This window comes from Oratosquilla oratoria, chromosome 24, assembly GCF_046742065.1.
Source record: "Oratosquilla oratoria isolate Oo_2021 chromosome 24, ASM4674206v1, whole genome shotgun sequence".
Taxonomy (NCBI): domain Eukaryota; kingdom Metazoa; phylum Arthropoda; class Malacostraca; order Stomatopoda; family Squillidae; genus Oratosquilla; species Oratosquilla oratoria.
In genome coordinates, this window is record NC_134800.1 from 54,739,956 (window position 1) to 54,762,942 (window position 22,987).

Consider the following 22,987-nt stretch of genomic DNA (forward strand, 5'->3'; position numbering starts at 1 on the left):
GGCAGTTTACACAATATGTGGAGTAGAGTGGACCCTGAAGAGGGCTGCTCAGTCATATAGGCTACTATGTTATGTACTGTTCCCTTGGTCCTAGTACAGGGTGACCACAATTCCTGCACCACCTACCATGTGGATTGTGATTAGGGGCCTCCAGAGATCATCATCTCATGACCCTGCCATTGCTGGAAGACTGATAGCATTAGTAATAGGAAGAAAAGTTATCGTTACACAGTTGGAGGAAAGTTTTGATAGTGTGAAAGTGTATGAATTACAGCTGAAGTTGACAGAGAGAGCTTTAGGGCCTAGTCCAAACACTGAGTGTCAGACCATCAGGGCTGCATCTCTTGATAGAAGTGAAAGAATTGATGGGTTTTGACAATGGCCACCTTCGCTATCCATCTCACAGGACCACCACATTCAGGTGCCTGTTCTTGGTCCTCCAAGTTCCTTATTCTGAGGTACATATAAAGACCTGATTTTGTTGCTGGCTTGCTGAATGTTGACAATCTCCTTTACAAGTCATTACACTTTATAAGAGGAAGTTAGTGTTGCAAATGTGAGAGGTGAGGCTGTTGACTTGGCACCAGCCCTTCAGGGCCAAATCTCCAAGTGGAGTTGGGTGTTGGAAGGTGCTCTCAATGCTGAAAGCTAAAAGGTCCATCCTTACATTGCCTCAACTTTGCTATGAAGGTAAAATGATAAAGGAACACCTAGACACAAATTCCAATTGGAGCCAGGAGAAATCAAATTTAATGGAAAGATAAAGAGAGAGAGAGAAAAAAATATATAAGAAGAAGGGTAGTGAAGGTGGAGAGAAGGAAGGAAGGAAGGAAGGAAGGAAGGAAAGAAGAAGAAGAAGAAGAAGAAGAAGAAGAAAAAGAAGAAGAAGATATTGTCACAATTATACAATGTGAAATGAAACTATTATAAAATCAGAAAAAAAGAGACCTGGAAATTTTGGTTAGAAAATCAATGTCTCCTCAAAATAACAGTGTCATGGGAGAGCATGAGAGTAGCATTTCAATATATTGACAAATATATTATACATACATACATATACCAAGGCTTACAAGGGAGGTAACCAAAAAGAAAAAGGCATAAAACCATTCCCACCCATTCCATCCCTAAATACACTCCACTCTCCCTCTTATCTTAGCACCTCCTGGATGACGGGTCATCCCTGTACCCTGGGTCAGAGGCAGTGTCGCAAGACACAGCAAGGCTGCTTCATTGAATCGGCGACCCCCCCTCTCCGTCCTCCCATGCAGAAAAGGAGAAGATGGGGAGAAATCTCTTTGGGCTGCGTCAAATTTTTCTCACACATACTACCTAACCCCCCATCCCCCCACCCATTCCACCTCGTGCATCACAGCATCATCCATATACTGTACAACCATTCTCCAATCTTCTGCCCTCTCCCGTCCTTCCTCAACAGACATTCCCCTCTTCCCCAAAGCCCCCTTCACCCCATCCATCCATCTCATCCTAGGATGCCCCCTCATGTTCACTCCCTCCACATCTGCCTTCCATACCTCTTTTACTAGTCTTTCTTCACTCATTCTTTCCATGTGTCCAAACCATCCTAATACTCTTTCATCAACCCTATCTCCCAACTCCCTTACCACCCCTGTTCTCCTCCTTACCTCCTCATTTCTCACTCTAATAAAACATTAATATTCTGCCAGCCCCAAACTGGAATAAACAAGTGATGTAGTCCCCATGCAAAAACAAAGATAAGAAAAATTAATAACATACAAAGGGTAGTAATCAAAATGGTCCTCTGCCTCACCCACATATAAAAGGTAAGATTAGACATACTATGATTGTTCACACTGACGGAGGAGGAGGAGGAGGAGGGAGAAGAATTAGAAGAAGAAATATACTGCCTTCAGGACCCTGAACTGTGTGAATTAACAAAGAAGATTTATGAGCATGGAACAAAAGAATATCAAGAGAACAGCAAGACCTTAAGAATTAAGAATGTTTGAAGGACATCAAGAAAGTTTTCTGCAAATTCATTTCTTGTGGATGCTTACTGGCAGAGTGGATTAGAACATTGCTACTTGCAGCAGAGGTCAAGGTGACAACAATGCAAACTCTGCCACCAGCGAGTTGGACCTAGGACATAGTTAATCAAGTTTTGTACTACAATCTTCTGTAAGGGGCACTGTTCTAGCCTCCTGATAGGAGTCCTTGACTTTAAACCAAATCAAATTAGCTGAAAGAATCCAGGCAGACAATATACAAGAATTTAGAACAAAGTTTGATAATAGAAGACGCACAGGAACCCATGAACGTAGCTTTTATCCTGCATGGTAAAATACATTCGTCTCTAAAGTAACCTATGAAGATAGAATGAAAGGCAAAGAAGAGAGATGAAGAAAAAACAAAAGCTTTTCTCATACATGCTTTTTATCACACATCATTTCATACAGCTTTATCAGTATTGTAATGTGTACTTTTCAGGTCACAAATAAAACAGTAATCTAGATCTTCTTTTGTAACAGTCACAATCTACTACTGTAGGAGTGTTGGTCCACATCCTCTAACTTTCTTGCAAACTCTTAGGTTCTTCCCAACTTGCTTCACTGTTGTATTTCTGTAAGTACATAAACCTTTTTTATTTTGTCACAATTACCTATGAACAAGGGTACACATCTCCCATCCTGTTCCATTTCCTTGCATTAATGTAGCCACTATATCATAAAAGGTTTTCACTCTATAACCGTTTCTAGCCTATATTTCTGCTTTACTTTCCCCACATGTTGGAACTGTTAAGGAATGTGACAAACTGCAACTAACTACTCGTTTCTTCACCTATCCCTATTGAACATAAGAATGAAGAAGACTGCAGGAGACCATAAGGCCTACACTAGGAAGTTCCATATCCATTACCACCTGTCATCCCCAATCCATAAATTTGTCCAACCTTTTCTTAAAACAATAGTTTCGGCACTCACTACATGGTGATTAAGTCATCTCCATTCATTGACCACTCTATTGGTATATCTTTTCTTGCCTATTTCCTTTATAATTTTCAACACATAAGCTACTTTCAGCTTTTACCTTTCCTCTTTCCCCCTCCTATGTATGTCACACCTACCTCTCACTTTCATTTTGCTTTTAGACTTCCCTACTTCCTCCTTTTACATAAAAGCATTCCCTCTTCCAAAACTCCCTTCCATTGTCCTCCTTGGTTTCTTTGTTCAGTGAATTTCATACCAAAATTTATATTTTTAATGAAGGCCTCTGAATTTTCCCTGCTCTCTGGTTCTACTTTTACCATACTTTTTTTTTCTATACAGAACATTTCTTACAAGTTCAGCATGCATACAACTTTGTTACCTGCTACATCCGTCAGTAGGAGAGGAAAAATACAGATGAATTTCACTGCCTTAATTTTTAAGGAAAGGAAACAGCTGGACGATGTACACATTGTTGAAATAATAATACACACCAAGATAAACTAAAAGTACATGACTACTTACATGAGCCATGTCATCCAACTGGCTACTACAGAACAGAACTAGATTTCAAGACTTAGCATCATTTTCAGTATCAAACTGAAATTTACGCTTCAACTTCAGGGGTTCGTTTGATTAATAAGTTATTTTTGTAGCTACACTATGCTAAACTTTCACTGGTGCAAGGGTGTATAATGCTTGTACAGATAATTTCCAATTTCACCCCCAAATAATATCTTGAAAGCTGATTAATAAAAGATCCTTATGATTTTAACTATACTTTCTTTTTACAAAAGGTTCACAAAGTTCATAAAAAAAGCATGCTACAATAAATTATGAATCTATCAAGGAAAGTAAGAGGTGTGTGTAATTTTGATGTCAGAATGGTAATCAATGAAGATGAAACATGCAAAAATAATGTTCACCTCTGCAGAAGATTCAACAATACATAATGAATTGCTAATCACCTATGAACATCACAAAACGGTTTCATTCTGAGTCAAAAGAAAGAAGGTTGTAAGACATGGTACATTAAACAGCACAACTTCGTAACACCAACACAAATGCAACCAAGTTTGTGCCTTTACAGTGTATGCAAGTAACCCTACAAGATGTGACTGTCTTACTTAGATAAAAAAGGGGTGTTAGGCGGACTTAGCCTACACTGGTTGTATATACTTCGAGTTCATTCCCAATTCTGGGAAAAGAAATAGCTTGTGCTGGCACACTTCCAGTTTTTACTTTCTTTGCTCACTAATTTCTTTATTACTTTCTTTTTTCTTTATATCTATATATATATTCACTTCTTTTTTTTTTTTCTATTCTACTTGGATGGTTTCTGCATCGTGGTTTTCTAGCTCCATTGCTTCCTCTCCTTCCTCCAGCTCAACAGCCAAAGGAAGAGGTGGTTCGCTGTCATCTGCTACTCCATCCATTGGATCACTGACATCACCTTCAACAGCCTCAGCGGGTGGATCATGTGCTCCTGTAGTTACGAAAGAAGCTAATCAATTTACAAAAATTCAGTTACAGTTTCTGCGATTCTGTAAGAATATATGTACTATATCAACCAAAGGCCTCTTACTCCTCACGAGGGAAGTGGCTGGCCAAAGCACGCACCTATTCCACTACCATAACCCACTGTTTACCTCTTATCTTGGCTCCTCGTGGAAGATGGGTCATTCCTATCTCTTGCCCACTGCCTGGGTCAGAGGCAATGTATATACTTAAATCCAAATCCCCTTTATGAATGATGTGGTCAAGCTAATGCATGTATGCACACACACACCCCTTCCATCTCAACACCTGTCACCCACTACATTACTTAGGTTGTTGGCAATGCAGCGAGATACAGTACTTCCAAAACAGGGACAGACAGCCAGAGCAGGTTTACCCCCACCCTTTCATTATATGGTGATCCCTTTCCTGAACTACCCAAACATTGTTACTATTTATCTACCCATGTCAACAACAAAACATATACTCTATAAGGGATTTAGGGGAAACCCTGTTCCTGCCATGACATTCCTCAAGGGTATGGGCATACTCAGCCAGACAGTCTGGGGAATTTTCATGAAAGTGGCAGTTGCCGACAAGACTGACGAGTTAAACACCATATGAGGACGGAGCCTTTATTTGTACGACGTTTTGCTTATTACAGCTTTTTCAAGTACAAGTTGAGATACATATGCTTGAGATTAAATAAGGGGAAAGGAGGGAACGGGAAGAGAAAAGAAGAAGGGGGTGAAGGAAGAGGAGGAGGAGGAGGAGGAGGAGGGGGAGGAGGAGAGGAGGAGGAGAAGGGGGGGGGGATTGAACACTGGGAAAGGATGAGAATGCTGGCCCAAACATTTCGCCCACGGACGTTTGGGCCAGCATTCTCAACCTTTCCCAGTGTTCAATCCCCCACCCCCCATCTCCTCCTCCTCCTCTTCCTTCCCCCCTTCTTCTTTTCTCTTCCCGTTCCCTCCTTTCCCCTTACTTAATCTCAAGCATATGTATCTCAACTTGTACTTGAAAAAGCTGTAATAAGCGAAATGTCGTACAAATAAAGGCTCAGTCCTCATATGGTGTCTCGTCAGTCTGGGGAATGACATCATCATCATCATCCCCCTTATAAGAGAGCCAGTCAGGGCATGCACCAATTCCCACCGACCACCCTTATCCCCTCATCATAGCTCCTCGTGGATGAAGGTTCATCCCTGTCTCCTGCCCTGACAGACAGAGCAGACAAAAGAATCATCCCTTTACACTGCACCATCATATAAACCAGTGGTTCTCAAACTGTGTTCCATGGCAAAAAATTATAATTATTTATTCATTTGAACAGGAATGAATAAAATGAAGTATTTAAGTGATGAAATCTTTTGCATTTGAGGAGGGAGAAAGGGAGAGAGACTGTATGAGTTTATGACTATATAATGTGCGTGTTGGTGACGGTTAGTGTGAAATCTTTTTAAGTCTGTCAAAAAAAAAAGTCTGTTAAAAAAGGTAGGAATTGTAATGCTGAATACTGTACTAAACTTTGTACTTTCATTTAGTCATGTGTGTGCGTGTGTTGGGGCAGAGTTCCATCTATATTTGGTGACAGGGTCATTGGGGGTTTGGCCAAGTACAGGCAAATGTGATGGAAAAGTCTGAGAACCACTGATATAGACAATCTCATTCAGTCATGATAATGATATGGTTTAACGTCATAAACTTCCCCTATCAGATGGCTAGGACGGTGCCCCTCACAGAGGACTTTGTAGCATGGAATTTAATGAACCACGCCCTTGGTTCAACTTCATCGGTGGCAGGATTCGAACTGCCATCCCCTCAACCTTCCCCGCAAGTAATGACGCCCTAACTCACTCATCAACCAGTGAGCTTCCAAAAATTCATTCAATCATCCGTTATCTTATATTTCGTTTATTGATCTAGTAAGTAAAGGATATTTATACAGTGGGAGATGTTTTGACTAGATGGCCATCATTTATAGTGTGGACATCAAACATTAAAAATTGTATTTTTTAACCTTGAAACACAAGATGTGCAAGGAGATTAACAGGTTTTGAGGAGTTTGGGGTGGATGCATGCTTTGATATAGCCCCCCCTTCACAAGAAGACCCACTGATATGCATGTATACTTACTGCTCGCCTCCATGGCAAGGGCATCTCTAAGTATGGAACCTAAATCATTACTCATATCAAGAGCATCAGTGTTCCACAGGCTAGGTATGGTTCCTTGTTCAAGACGTTGATTCTCCACTGCTCTGAATATTTGTTCCAATGCTAAAGGCTGAAGTGCTAGGTTGGGATTGGCCTGCATCATAAGTTCCCTTATTTTGGCCATATCAAGAGGTGACGAGGCTGCAGGTGCAGGGAATGCAGTCTTCTTTCCTTTCTTACAGTTGGCAAGATGATTGGCTTTAGAAGAAGAAGAGAGAGAAAAAAATTAGTACAACAAAATATGTATATAATTTTTCAAATATAAAATTTTGCTAGTGTTGGGTATTCATTATGTGTTTTAAAGAGATTGAGAGAGAGAGAGAGAGAGAGAGAGAGAGAGAGAGAGAGAGAGAGGAGAGAGAGAGGGGAGAGAGAGAGAGGAGAGAGAGAGGGGAGAGAGAGCAGGGGAGGGAGGAGTGAGAAGATAGAGGAGAGGAGAGGAGAGTAGAGGAGAGAAGAAAATGTGGGAGGGAGGGAGGGAGGGAAAGAGAAAGAGGGAGTTGGGAACAGATAGACAACAATTTATTATTTACCCATGCAGTGTCCACTTCTAGTTTTGAATCCACAGAAACAGTACATTAATTTGGGCATGAGAATGGACGGTCCAATGGTATACACAGGACGTCTTGTTAAGGGATGGAATGCTTGTACGTGATTTGAAATCATGTTCTTACAGGAAGTCTTGTACGAACACTTCAAGCACTTCAGGTATGCTCTGAAAAGAAGTTTTAGATTTAAAAATAATTAACACCACAAATAGAAAAGGCTGAAAGATGATAAACAATTGAGAACTTAATACTGATGCATGCAAATGAGTACTGGAATGAAGTAAGACATCCAGTCCTACAGGCTTTCAGTATACCAAGACTTACTTAGTCTACCAGAACGCACTACAGATGCAAATAGAGGATCATCTGTTCAAAAACTATATTATTTTGATACCTAACTGCTGAAAGAGAGATTGGTGTATGAGAAGAGATATTAGACTTTGATCTTAGGTAGAAAGCTGATATCAGAAGTGGAAGCTTGAGAGAAGGCCCGGAACAGAGGTGGGAAACCCTTAGCAAAGGTACAAGACCTAACAAACTTATGACTTTCCAGCAAGCAAAACCCAGAGCCCACCTTAGAAGAAAGAAGAAAGAAAGGAAGAAAAAGAAGAAGATCATCATCATCAAAGTTCTAGGACCATTGGTAACCGCATGCTGTGCTGGACAGTGGATTGGGGGGCTCTACGAGGGGAAGGGAGGGGGTCCTATATTCATATGTAGGTTTATAATTTTATTCCATTAGCACACAAGAAAAATTTGCATCAAATGTTTGGCTGATTTTGGTACCCAAACTTAAAAAGGTTAGCCACTCCTGACCTAGAATGAGATGGATTAATGAGAAAGAAAGAAAGAAAGAGAGAGAGAGAGAGAGAGGGAGAGAAAGAGAGAGAGAGGGAGAGAAAGAGAGAGAGAGGGAGAGAAAGAGAGAAAGAGAGAGAGAGAGAGAAAGAGGAGAGAGGGAGAGAAAGAGGAGAGAGAGGGAGAGAAAGAGGAGAGAGAGAGGGGAGAGAGAGGGAGGGGAGGGGAGGGGAGAGAGAGGGAGGGGAGGGGAGGGGAGAGGAGAGAGAGAGAGAGAGAGAGAGAGAAAAAAAAGTAGAACTGGGAAGATTATGGTAAACTAGAGAATAGAGACGTCATCTATGTATACACCAACAAGCTTCTTCCCCTTTGCAAGGGATACCAGCCAAGGCATGCACCCAACCATCACCCAGTTGTTTCTTTTCTATCTTAGCTCCTGGTAGATGAAGGGCCCTTGTAAAGATGAATGCATGACATAGTCCAAGGGGATGTTATCTGCATGTGCTCAGATGGGATGGGGAGGTAGGGTTATTATTATGGTTGTTGCTAGCTGGTCTTATAGCATGGTTATTGGTTTCACCTTAAGGACAACCTCCCCCACCCCCACCCCCGCCATAATGGAGTCTTAGGATGTACACAAATAACCTAGATAGGCACAGTTGAAATTGCAATGGAAATCATATTACATACATACATATACCAAGGCTCTTTTCCCCCTTACCAGGGGGGTAGCCAAAAAGGACAAGGCACAAAAACACTCCCACCCATTTCACCCCCGAAAACACTCCACACCCCTCCACCCTCCCTCCCATCTTAGCACCTCCTAGATGACGGGTCACCCCTGCACCCCGTCCACTGCCCTGGGTCAGAAATCATATTAGTCTGTACAAATGAACTGTTAACTTAGGGAACAGGCTGTTTGGAGCAGGATAATAAGGCAAGAATGAATAATTTCAAATGTAGTGTTTGAAGAAAGAAATAATACCAAATATGAAATGAATCAGGCAAAGTAAATCTGAAGAGAGAAAAAAAAAAGACAAGCATACAAGTTGAGGAGAATACAGATTATGCCTCCATATTCTGGGAGCTTAAAAAATAAATAAATAAATAAAATAAAAATAATCATAATAATAATACAGTACCTGTAGTGGTTTTTCGTGATCATAACTTCATCACATTCAATGCATTTGAAGCCAGCTTCTTCATTTATATTCAACTCCATTCCGTAGTGAATCTGTAATGTGGCAGACATGGCTATGGTATTCTTTGGTGGACTTGGAGGTCCTGGCTTAGCTGTTGGTATCGGTAAAGTTTTCCTAGACTTCGCTTTGAACATGATTGGGTTCTTCTCGTTTGGATCTGAATATTTTTCGATGTCTGAAAATTTCAAAAGCTTGTATAAATTCTAAAGTCGTAGGAAAAATGAGGTCTTATCCAGGCTACAGAAATCAGACAACAGTATCTTAACCATACCAGTACTTTTAGTCATACATACATACATATACCAAGGGCTTTTTCCCCCTTACAAGGGAGGTAACCAAAATCAAAGGCATAAATTCACTCCCACTTAATTCATCCCCCACATACAGTAGACCCTCGTTTTACGCGGATTTTTTATGCGCGGTTTTGAATTTACGCGGATTTTTGGGCCAAGCTGCGTCCATTCTTTTACAGGCTTTTCAGCGGATGAGCAAGTGGAAGATCAGGTGAAGAAGACTGTAGCCTTAGCAAAGGAAGTTGGCGGTGAAGGATTTGCAGATATGGAGGAAGAAGAGGTTCGGGAACTGGTTCGTGGCCATGCAGTTGAGCTGTCTGAGGAGGAACTGGTGGAACTCGTCCAGTCGGCCAGTGAGGAGGAGGAGGAGGAGAAGGGCAATGTTGAAGAAGAAAGCCAGCCACAGGAAGGATTAACTTTGGACTCATTGGCAGCCTTGATACGACAGGCCTCCGCTCTCAAGGCTGCCATTTATGAGACTGACACATCCATGGTGAGGGCAATTGCGGCGCAGAATGGCATCGACAGTGTTATGGCGCCCTACAAAGCCGTTTTGCAGGACATGAAAAAGCGCCGAGTACAATTGCCCATCACCATGTTTTTACAGAAACGTGGTGGTCCAGCTAATTCTGATGCCGAGTCCGACTAGACTGCTACCTAGACTACTACCCCTTCTACATATATTCATTTCATGCACTGTTTTTTCTTGTTCTTTTGTTTGTATTGTATTGTTTTCCTATTTTTCTATTGTATTATTTTGTTCAATATGGCAATTCATTGTGGAAATAAAATTATTAGGGTTCTAATGATTGTTTTGGTATATCTCCTTCAGTGGCGGAATTTTACGCGGATTTTCGTTTTACGCGGGGGTTCCCGGTCCTTTTCCCCGCGTAAAACGAGGGTCTACTGTACTCCACATTCACCACCCTCTCCCTCCCTCTTTTCTTGGCTCCTGGATGACAGATCATCCCTGCATCTCACCCACTGGCCTGGGTCAAGTAATGCAGTAAGACACAGCACATCTACAGCAAGGCCGCTTCATTTAATTGGTGACCCCCTCTCTGTCCCTTCATGCAGAAAAAGAGAAGGCAGGGAGAAATCCTTTTGGGCTGTGTTAAAATATCATTCACACGTACTCCCTCACTTTCCACATCCCCCACCCACTCTCTTTCATGCATCATAGCATCATCCATACACAACCATTCTCCACTCAATGTCTGTCTTCTCCTTTCAATGAAGTATAATTTATGTACAAATTTCTAAAGCAAAATCACTATACAACACAAATCCAATTCATTTTCATCAACACATTTAAAATCAATCAATCCACAACTCAGGTTTCTTGCATGAGACCCCTGGTAGAAGGGCAAATAAATAAATTGCAAGAGGAGGAAGAAGAAAAGCCTTTACCTTTGAAATCTCTTTTACTGACGTGATCCTTATTCTTATGGTCGTTGAAAAGATATTTACTGTAGAAGCTAAGAGCACAGAATTTACATCTTCCTTTTGTGCTAACATGTTTCTGAAAATAATATATGGTCAACATTCCCATTTCATACAATATAAAAACTCACATTTACACGTGAATTATTTGGTTTAATGCAATGAACTGAGGGTATTTTTGTGCGAAGAACTTTGTGTGCAAATTTACTTGTTACCAGGCTGCAGCTGAATTAGAATTGCCTACATTTATGACCACCACAAATAGTAATCTTCTTTCACTTGACCAGTAATCATCCACATTATGCACTGCACATAAATACACAACTTAATACAATATTGTCAAGATAAAAAAATACCTGCATGTGCTGAAGCATTCGTAGCGAGAGGGGAGATACTGAACCAGGCTGTAGGGTCTTGACGTTGAGACAGAATGGACACTGGACGTACGGAGACCCTTTGTGTTGCTGTGTACAAATAATAAAGGATAATCAAAACTCCTGTTATGAGAAAGATGACTTTCATTAATACACAAATTTTGTAAGTGTGTGTGTTATTATAATGATACCTCAGCTGGGGGAGCATGATCAAATAAAGGGAGTGTAAATTATATTCAGTAAAAAATAAAATATCTAAACCAATTACACCAGTATTTCCCAAACTTTTCTGACCCTAACACCCTTATAGTCACATTTAAGCAGTTCAGTACCTCATATCTTATCACTAGAAGGATAAAGGAAAGTGTATGTATGGATTGCTTCCCAATCTATCTATATATATATACCAAAAGCATACCCCCCCCCCCCCTCTCACTCCCATTCACCACCCTTTCCTCCCTCATGGATGACAGGTCATCCGAGTATCCCCTATACTTGATTTCAGCACCCCAGGTTGGGAGATGTTGAATTATACCAAAGTCAATTAGAATAATAAAGCCCATCTAGCCCCCCTCCTGTCTTTTCCTACAATGACACCCAGTACCTTAAAAGTTCACAACACCCATGCTTCATCTCATTGTCCCAAGTGCAGTTAACTGACAGGGGGACATGAATCATCTGCTGCAATGACATACTTCATATGTATAAAATGCACTTAACCCATTCAACTCCGATGACAAGATGTCTTGTCATTTGGTCAAATAAAACAAAAAATCATAATAAAACAACAAAATGTTTGATGATCAAACAGCACCAGAAAAATATGACGTCATCAGTCCTCCTTGAGGAGGACTGATGATGTCATATGACGTCATCAGTCCTCCTTGAGGAGGACTGATGATGTCATATTTTTCTGGTGCTGTTTGATCATCAAACATTTTGTTGTTTTATTATGATTTTTTGTTTTATTTGACCAAATGACAAGACATCTTGTCATCGGAGTTGAATGGGTTAATAACTGCTACAACTGTTTAGTGATGGTTATGTCTACATATATACCAAGGGTTCTTTTCCCCTTACCAGGGAGGTAGCTAAAGTCAAAATGCATTTACTCACTCCCACCCATTCTACTCCCATCCACCTCCCTTTCTTCCTTCTCATCTTAGCTCCTCATGGATGATGGGTCATCCCTGTATCCCTACCACTGCCCTGGGTCAGAAGCCATGCAGCAAGACCACTTCACTTTATCAGCGACCCCCTGTCCCCACCTCTGCCCCCTTATGCAAAAAAAGAAAAGATCTGGGTAAGTCTCCTTGGGTTGTGTCAAAATATTATTCACATATAACCACTCCCTGATTATGCACATATATATATATATATATACCAAGGCTTTTTCCCCCTTACAAGGGAGGTAGCCAAAAAACAAAGGCATAAAAACCACTCCCACCCATTCCATCCCCAATACACCTTACTCCCCTCCACCCTCCCTCTTATCTTGGCACCTCCTGGATGATGGGTCATCCCTGCATCTTGTCCACTGCCCTGGGTCAGAAGCAGTGTCACAAGACACAGCACATCCACAGCAAGGCCGCTTCATTAAATTGGCGACTCCCCCTCTCCGTCCCCTCATGCAGAAAAGGAGAAGATTGGGAGAAATCCCTTTGAGCTGCATCAAATTTTTCTCACATACTACCTCACCCCCCATCCCCCACCCATTCCACCTCATTCATTACATCATCCATATACAACCATTCTCCATTCACCCCTGTCTTCTGTCCTTTCCTGCCCTTCCTCGATAGACATTCCCCTCTTCCCCAAAGCCCCTTTTACTCCATCCATCTATCTCATCCTAGGTCGCCCCCTCATGTTCACTCTCTCCACATCTGCCTTCCATAGCTCTTTTACTAGTCTTTCTTCACTCATTCTTTCCATGTGTCCAAACCATCCCAATACTCTTTCATCCATCGTATCTTCCAACTCCCTTACCATCCCCGTTCTCCTCCTCACCTCCTCATTTCTCACTCTATGTAATTTGTAGAAAATAACAAGAAAAATTACTGACATAACGAAGACAAAAATAAGAATGGAAAGAAAAATGATAATAAAGAAAAAGGCAAATCCTTGTGTAATACAGAGACAAAAGAGGTGTGTTCCAGAGTTACATAAAGGAATAAAACTTACCTCTGCAAAGTGATCCAGTATATCATGGTAGAACGAAGTTGCATAGTTACAAACTTCACACCTATATGGAAGTTCACTTTCACAATGTTTGCGAGCCATATGGTTGATGAGTGCAGCATCTGATGGATAGGATTCTATACAAATGCGGCACCATCTTAAATTAGTGTCCGTCATTAAGTGTTGCTGTATGAAACAAAAGAAGAGAAATAAATTTCCTATACTAAATCTATATAAATACATTCTATCTGCTTTTCCCCCCTTACAAGGTAGCCAAGTCAAAAGGCACATACAGTACTACCTCTCATTAACGGACTAAAAGGGGGGTAACGGTGTCCGTTGATGTGAATAATCCGTTGAATTGGAGTGGTTTTTGGGTGGCATAGTGATTGCACGCACTAAACGACAGCACCAAAAACACCGAAAACACAGCTAATTAAAGTCCGTTAATGAGAGGTCTCACTGTACCCACTTCCACCCATTCCATTACCCTCCATCACCATTTCTTCTCTCTTATCTTAGCTCCTTATGGATGATGGGTCATCCCTGTATCATACCCACTGCCCTGGATCATATGCAATGCAGCAAGACACAGCATGGCCACTTCACTTTATCAGCAACCCCCTCTCCATCCCCTCATGCAGAAAAAGAGAAGACGGAGAAATCCCTTCAGGTTGTGTCAAAATATCACACACACAACAATTCCCTCCCCCTCATCCCCTTCCTTGCCCAATGACCTGGGGCCTTAAAACTCACTAAAACCTAGATTTCCCATCCCAATTTTACCTTTGCCTAGTGTAGGCTTTATGGTCTCTTGCAGTCTCCTTCATTCTTATGTTATTATCCTTGAAGACACTCCACCCCATCATGCATTTATCAATAAAGCCCACACTAACTCCATACACAATCTAAACCAGTCTAACACCCTTTCCATTTACTTTTGTAATTTATGTCAACTGAATATGCAATTTCAACATGACTCTCTTATATTTACATAATCAAAATGATGTATACTCACAGCATTTGCATGGACATCTACTTCTTCATCAGTTGAGAATGTTTTAACACAGTATCTACATATCTTACGCACATCCCTCTCTATTACGGGTGCAGCTTCCAAATGTTGTCTCATGTGTAGCATGAATTCCACATTATCATCTGAAACAATCTTATAAAAAAAAAATAATAATAAATAAAGAAATTCTGCCCTTTTATATCATACAACACACTTCAAAATACTAAGGAGTTCTATAATAATCAGATTTCTGTAAACATGCTAGAGTTCTATGATACTAACTGGGCAAAGGTGACAGTTGAATTCTCCAAAGGCAGGTTCTTGTCCAAGCATTGGGTCTCCTTTGATGGTTCCGTAGAAGTAACTTTCCAAGTTGACCATTTTCTCAACTCTGGGCATGTATATCTGTGGGTTGAAGCCTGGGTATCTGCATAAAACAATATTCAAAGAATTACATATAGTCTGATGCAGCTTGTCAGTAGAAGCTGGTTGACAATCTTACAACAATGATAGTGAACAAAGTAAATTGAAATTATGGTAAACAATTCCTGCTACATTTGAAGCTTTAGCAACATATTAGTGGAAAGGAAGCTAAGATGGGGTCAATGAAGAAAAAACACACACACACACGACATAACAGGCTCTTCCAACCCTAAAACTTGTCTGGTCTGCTAAAATTTATGATGCTAAGATAGAAAAAATAATTTTAGTGTGGCTTTTGGCAAATAAAAATATTCTGCCAAGGCCACTCATTTTAGTGGGAGAGCTGAGGTATTTGTGCATGTATGATCTCAACAGAATTGAAATAGCCAAGCAAAAACTCCAATTACGATTATATCTTTCGTAGCTGTGTGGAAATCATATGAACAGAACTCAAAAGAAATATGTGAAGCTACAAGGATGGTTTTGTGAAGACCTAAATGACCAGAAAGGAAGGAATTGTATTCACAAGTATACATTCAGGTCAGCACAGGATTTAGCAACACGAGTCCCTTAGTCAATCAATCCACTGGCACAGGTCTCTCTTGCAGGAGACACATGGTTACCACATACCCAGCAACAACCACCAGATTGGCCCACAAGTCACTCAAGCAAGAGATATTGTGTCGTCTATGTAAGGCTCAGTAGACAAGATGCAGGGATGACCCGTCATCCAGGAGGTGCTAAGATAAGAAGGAGGGTAGAGGGTGGAGGGGAGTGGAGTGTGATAAGGATGGAATGGGTGGGAGTGGTTTTTATGCCTTTGTTTTTTGGCTACCTCCCTTATAAGGGGGAAAAAAGCCTTTGGTATATATATACTGTTTCCAAATTTGCTGATGATACAAAACTGTGCGGAGTGGCAAATGATCACTCAAACCAATTAGATATTCAAGAAGATTTAGATCAATTACAGCAATGGTCTGAAAAGTGGCTAATGAAATTTAACACAAGTAAATGCAAGGTAATGCACATAGGTAAAAATAACAGCAATTACGATTACAAATTATTTGGAAATTCGTTAACAAAAGTGGATAGTGAAAAAGATCTCGGCGTAATTATCAGTAACGACCTCAAATCATCCAAGCAGTGTATTTCAGCCTCTGAGAAAGCAAATAAGATTCTGGGATTGATTGCGCGATCGTTTGATTTCAAAAGTCCATCACTCATTAACAAGCTATATAAATCGTTAGTTCGTCCACATTTGGAATATGCTGTTTCCGTATGGTCACCGAATCTCATTAAAGACATTGACAGACTGGAAAAAGTACAACGGCGAGCCACAAAACTGATTCCAAATATCAAAAATAAATCATACGAAAATCGACTTAAGCACATGAATCTGTTTTCCCTAAAAAAGCGTAGACTCAGAGGTGACTTGATACAGGTCTTTAAGATTTTAAAGGGAATTGACAACATCAAAAGTGACCAAATTTTCACATTGAATGAGAATCAGACAAGAAACAATGGTCTCAAACTGTCCGGAAATAGATTCAATTTGGAAGTAGGTAGAAACAACTTTGCCAACCGTGTAGTTAATGAATGGAATAAACTTCCTGCACAGGTAGTGCAATGTAGTTCAGTTCGAAGCTTTAAGAATCATTTAGATAAATACCTAAGTAAGATGCTGTAATGATTATAATTTATGTTATATTATTTGTTTTTGTTTTGTTATAATTTGTCTGTCTGATTTTCATTTATTATTAGTTATATGTCAATTTATTATCATTTACTATTTACCTGTTTGTTTGTTATTCAACTATACCAATGCATTTATTTATGTATTTTAATTGTTATTTACATTGTTATAGTTTTAATTTATTATTAATATGATTTTTTTTTTTTTTTTTTTTTTTTTTTTTTTGCATCCGACCTAGATATGGATCAAAAGGTCTCCTGTCGGCATGCTTTGCCTTTGTAATCCTTTGTAATCCTTTGTAATATGTATGGATGTATGTACTGTATGCATGTATGTATGTAAGGTTCATGTAGGGCAGTGTGGAATGAGGTGTTTTCTGTGTGGCAATTGGTTCTCGAGCAATTTGATTCTGCACCGGTACCGTTTCAAAGCTAGGTGGTGGCTCAAATGCTGTCATGACAGTGTGATTCTTGTTTGTTGGAAGAGGAATTTTCCAGCTGTGCTGATGTCTGAGTGAGTTAGGTGAAGTTTGGACTTTGGGGGCTAGGTCTTGGGAGTGCTTATCTTATGATCATAGTTTGTATACATTTTTTTTATGGATATGTTGCAAAGTTTAGATAGAGGGTTGTTTTCAGATGTTACAGTAGTGTCCTGATGTTTGTTTGTTTGTGTTTTAGTTATGTAACAAGGGAGGTAGCCAAAGTCAAAATGTATTTACTCACTCCCACCCATTCCACTCTCATCCACCACCATTTCCTCCCTCATCTTAGCTCCTCATGGATGACAGGTCATTCATGTATCCCACCAGTTTCCTTGTGGTATCAATCCTACAGTGCTCCTCCCTTCTATTACCACACGTCTGACACCCTCTCTCCATTTGAAAGAAAAGAAAATATATATTGTTTTACAGGTTGGAGAAACCAATCTATTACCACACGTCTGACACCCTCTCTTCATTTGAAAGAAAAGAAAGAAAATATATATTGTTTTACAGGTTGGAGAAACCAATCACTAAGTCCTGGACAAACCTGCTACTGACAGGCAGTACCTGTCCACTACCCAACCTGTGTTGGAATGAGGCAACATGGATCAGCACATACATGCATGAGTCTATATACCAAAAGGTCTCTTCCCCCTTATAAAGGAGTTAGCCAGTCAATGCATACACCCTTCCCCACTCATTCCATTCCTGTTTGTTTCCCTTCTAACTTAGTTTCTTCTGGATTAAGGGCCATCCATACCCCTTGCCCACTGGCCAGGGCAGGGGCATGCATGCAAGCCCACTTTTAAATTAGAGTATGATCACTCCAAATGATACTGGAGCAAGAAAATATACCTCAAACACAGCCTTTCTTATACATCTGAATAGCATGACAATGCATGCAAGATTCCCTTTCAGGAGTCACAACAAATGACTTTAAAGGCTTAGTAGAATATTTCCTATCTTATTCCTACAAGGAAGTGGGGTTGCCATGTAAGTGAAGCAGCCTTGCTGTGGATGTGCTGTGTCTTGCTGCATTGCTTCTGACCCGGGCAGTGGGGCAAGAGACAGGGATGATCCTTCATCCGTGAGGAGCTAAGACATAGGGAAACAAAGGTAGAGGATGGGAGTGTGTGCATGCCTTGAGTTGGCTACCTCCCTTATAAGGGACAAGAAGTCCTTGGTAAATAGATAAATAGATAGTCTTATGAGGACACCCTTGTAGGTCACACTGAAGTCCCCAAGACCTCTTGACAGAATGAACACTAAAAGAAAGGGTGCTTTGTTTCTGTGTTCTTGTGACTAACACACCTTCTGGAATAGTACATCTGATTGTATAAAGTATACGGTTGTGGTCACTAGATGGAGTTTCTATTATAGACCTCGACATGTCCAACATACCCATTCCACGGTTTGCAATCATGAACATTGTATCTTCCTTCTGGACAACCTCCAAGTGGAGGTGTTATTCCTTGAGGAAGATTTTTGCCTCTGTGAGATCTCGGATGCTGCTGGGACTATGGATTCTTGTGTTCCTTACTTTACTTAGAATCACTGTACAAGGTCACTCTATCACAATGATCTCATACAATATTCATTGGAACAATAAAGCAGGAAACAAGTCTCTATGATGCCATAAATGTTCAACTCTATTAAAAGGTAGACAGTGTCTTGATGCCAACCCAAACCCTTCTGATCTGGCTTGCAATGTCTAAGTCTGGAAAGTCGACCTCATGGGATCTTCTTATTAAAGCTCACTGGATCATTACCCGTCATTTTGCTGATGACATGAGTATTGACTAGCACTAATATTTTTCTGTTGTGCTAAATTATGCTCTTTCATTTGCTGATGCTCCTCTTCTGTCATTTGCTCTTCGTCTATTTCTTCTTTAATTTTTCTTTTCTGTGTTCCATTATACTCTTCCATCTGGTCACACTCCTCCTCTATCATTTGCTTTCTCTTTTTTCTCTTATGTGTTGCATTACTCTCTCTTATCTGCTGATGCTCCTCTTCTGTCAACTGCTCTCTGATCTTTCTTTTATAAGTTGCATTATGTTTCCTAACTTGGTGGCATTCCTCTTCTGTCATTCGTGCTCGGCAGTTCCTTTGCTGTTCTGCATTCGTGTCTCTGATTAATTGTCGTTGAGCATCTGTTAGTTGGTTTCTCACATTTCTCTGTCTTGCAGCATTTACAGCCCTCAATCTTTCGTGTTCATCTGCACTTAGTCGTGTTCTTCTGGCTTGCTGCCTTAGTCGTGCTGCCTCTCGTCTTCTGTTCAAAGGATCCATGCTGCGAAAAAATCCAACAATAATAACAGTATAAATGGAAAAAAAAAATAAATAAAAAAAAATAAAATAAAATAAAATAAATAATACGAAAAAAAAAAAAAAAAAATAAAAACAATAAATAAATAAACAAAAAATAAATAAATAAATAAATAAACAAACAAAATAATAATACATACTACCAAGGGCTTTTCCCCCCTTACAAGGGAGGTAGTCAAAGTCAAAGGCATAAATCCACTCCCACCCATTTCATCCTCACCCACTCCACTCACATTCATCATCCCTCCCTCCCTCCCTCTTTTCTTAGCTCCTCATGGATGATGAGTCATCCCTGTATCTTGACCAATGCCCTGGGTTATAAGCAATGTAACAAGACACAGCACATCTACAGCAAGGTTGTTTCATTCAAATGGTAACCCCCAATCTTTTCATCCCTTCAGGCAGAAAAAGAGAAGACTGGGAGAAATCCCTTCAGGCTGCATCAAAAAATCATTCACATATATTCCCTCACCCCCTCATCCCCCAACATACATCCCTCTTCCATACATCACAGCATCATCCATACACAACCGTTCTCCAGTCACCCCTATCTTCTGCCTTCTCCCTTTCTTCCTCAACAGACATTCCCCTCTTAATGCCCCCTTCACCCCATCTATCCATCTCATCCTGGGTCACCCCCTCATGTTTACTCCTTCCAACTCTGCCTTCCACACCTGTTTTACTAATCTTTCTTCACTCATTCTTTCCATGTATCCATACCATCCTGATACTCTTTCATCAACCCTACTTCCCAACTCCCTTTCCTGCCCCCCTTTCCTCCTCACCTCCACGTAATCCCTACCATACTTCTCAGGCATTTCATCTCACGCACATTTAAACTCTTCCTCTCTTAGGTTCCATGTTTCTGCCCCATACAGTGCTGTCAGCATAATCACTCCTTCATACAATCTCCTCTTATCATCCATTCCCAAATGTCTATTTTTCATTACACTTTTTAATCCATCAAGGAATTTACCTGTTTCTCTCAATCTACATTCTAACTCCACCTCCCCTACACCCTTTCCTGCCACATTTGCATCCATGTATCTAAAGCTATCCACTTCCTCCAGTTTGTCTCTTAATACTCACTTCAAATTTACTGCCATCCTCTTCCCTAGTATATCTCATCACCTTTTACCCACATTTACCTTTAGCTTCCTTCTTTCGCACACCTTCCCAAACTCTGATCGTACTACAAGTGCAATGTTGTCAGCAAACAACAACTGGCTTGTCTCCCCTTTTTCTCCACTTTCTTTAACCATCTCCAATCCTTGACCCATTACCCTTGCATTTACCTCTTGCACCCCATCCGTGAATATATAAATAAAATAAAAATAAGAATAAGTATAAATCAATAAAATAAACAAAAAATAAAGTAAAATAAAATTATTGCTTTCCCTTTGAACTTGTGGCAGCCAAGAGGCAAGGCTGGTGCCAAGTACTGTAGTAGACCTGAACTGACTAAAGATGCATGTTTTAAAGCCTTACCAAGACAGTCACATCCATGCAGCCAGCGTGCATCATCATTTAGCATATTGTCATTGCCTTTTCAACTTACTTGTGATGATGGAACACATTGAACAGCATTACCAATTCAAGTTTTGCCCCCCAAAGCCTGCTCAAATAATTCAGCAGGCTTTGAGCAACACTATTGGGGTTATATAAATAAAAGAATATAAATAACTGATAAAAGCTGGCTGAACTTCAGCTGATAATAACCAATAATCCAGTAGGTTAGCTATCTACATACCAGACTTCTTCCTCCTCAAAACAGAAGTAGCCAGCCTACTCTACTAGGAGTAGGTTGCTAACAAGCTAAAATCTACATCATTGACCAAGTATACAATTTGATTATGAAAGACCATTGGAGGACTATCCAAGAAACTGCTAATGATACTGTGACAAGCAACGGTTCTGTGTACACCACTTTAACAGACAATTTGAATGTGTACAATGGCCATAAGTTTTTGCCCCATTTGGTTTTGTGTGAAGAGCATAAGCTCTGAACTGACATCATGCAGGACATCCCGGAATGTACCAACAGAGACCCTGACTTCCCAAAGGCTGTGATCAATGAGGATGAATCTTGAGTGTATGATCCACAAACCATGACACAGTTGTTATAGAGGTGGAGGAGATGAAGAGGGAAAGGATGAGGAAGAGAAGGAAGAAGAGGAGGAGGAGGAGGAAGAGGAGGAGGAGGAGGAAAAAATAATTATGATGATATGGTTTAATGTCACAAACTCCTCCCATCGGAAGGCTAGGACGGTGCCCATTACAGAGGACACTTTAGGATGGAATTTAATGAACCATGTCCTTGGTTAAACTTTGCTGGTGGCAGGATTCGAACCGCCATCCCCTCAACCTTTGCCACAAGAATCGACGCCCTAACCCACTCAGCCAGCGAGCTTCCTTAATCTGTATGGCAGTATTGTTAATCACAATCATACACCAGAAGTCCAGCCTCTAAACAAATAGTATGTATATTGCAATGTTCTCTGCCACATTTTTTATGCAATTCACTGCAAGAGACCACACCCGTACCAATCTGGCAATTGATTTTGCCTCAGCAAATTCTTCAGACCTGATCCAGGAATGCTTGGACAAGCACTGAATTCTTCAGGTTTACAAAGGTTCCAACTTTCCAGATACGGCTCATTGTGATTTCTAGCAGTTCTAGCTGAAGATAATACCAACAGGGTCCCAATTAATGAGCAGAAGGCATTATGCACATTGCAATAGAGTACATGGTAGCCATGCCCATATATGATTTCCATAAGTGCTTCCAGCAATATAAGAACTGATCGAGGTAAGAGTGTGGAATTGGAAAGGGCCTACCATGAAGGACTGAAAGACAACCCAAAAAGCAAGCCAGCTTCCATCCCTTGAGCTCAGGTCAGATACTTTCTGAACTGACCTCATAATACGACATCAGCTCCAGTGTGAACATGCTTTGTAGAAGAAGAAGAAGAAGAAAACAAGAACAAGAAGAAAAGAGAGAGAGAGAGAGAGAGAGAGCTAGTCTTCTTTGATTCTCCCAATACTTTTTTTTTTATATAATGAAATTCATAATCTAAGTTTGAACTTCCTTACCATCAACAATGACCTCAGAAACCTACAAGAAAAAATAATTTTCTAACAAGCATTTACATAGTCTGCCCTTCCTTTGGACTTTTGGATTTGAGCATGTTTGAAAAAGAGTGAAGTCGTCCTATTTTAGAGTATGGAACTATATATTGCACAACTTACGTGTAGTTGACTCCTGACGAGCTTCCTGGAGTAGGAGACTTGTTTTGTTGCATATTCTGTAATAATAATAATCCAATTTAGATTCATGTTACTGAACTGCAGGTATAAATCCCTGTCAACATCCTCCCTCTTTGCTTAAGTTTAATTATGGTTTCTTTTGAGGATCGATTGATTTGTTTTAACCCTTTACAGGTAAAGGACTTTTTGGGAAACACCTCAGGTAAAGCGGGTTCTGACAGACCCCCCCCCCCCCCCAAAAAAAAAAAAAAAAAAAAAAAAAAAATTACTCC

General features: G+C 40.4%; 1 protein-coding gene across 5 annotated transcripts in view; it reads right to left on the reverse strand.

Annotated features, from left to right (window-relative positions):
• Positions 1-3,381: 3,381 nt before the first annotated feature.
• Positions 3,382-22,987, reverse strand: part of LOC143038648 (uncharacterized) — a 74,392-nt gene continuing 54,786 nt past the window's right edge. For all 5 annotated transcript variants that reach the window (XM_076208144.1, XM_076208146.1, XM_076208145.1 and 2 more), the window contains 10 exons: positions 22,698-22,753; positions 14,808-14,952; positions 14,529-14,678; positions 13,514-13,696; positions 11,315-11,422; positions 10,926-11,037; positions 9,163-9,397; positions 7,208-7,389; positions 6,597-6,872; positions 3,382-4,449 (listed from right to left, as the gene is read on the reverse strand). In XM_076208144.1, the coding sequence (XP_076064259.1) occupies positions 4,283-4,449; positions 6,597-6,872; positions 7,208-7,389; positions 9,163-9,397; positions 10,926-11,037; positions 11,315-11,422; positions 13,514-13,696; positions 14,529-14,678; positions 14,808-14,952; positions 22,698-22,753 (1,614 nt within the window). In that variant the 3' untranslated portion in view covers positions 3,382-4,282. The remainder of the gene's footprint in view (positions 4,450-6,596; positions 6,873-7,207; positions 7,390-9,162; positions 9,398-10,925; positions 11,038-11,314; positions 11,423-13,513; positions 13,697-14,528; positions 14,679-14,807; positions 14,953-22,697; positions 22,754-22,987) is intronic.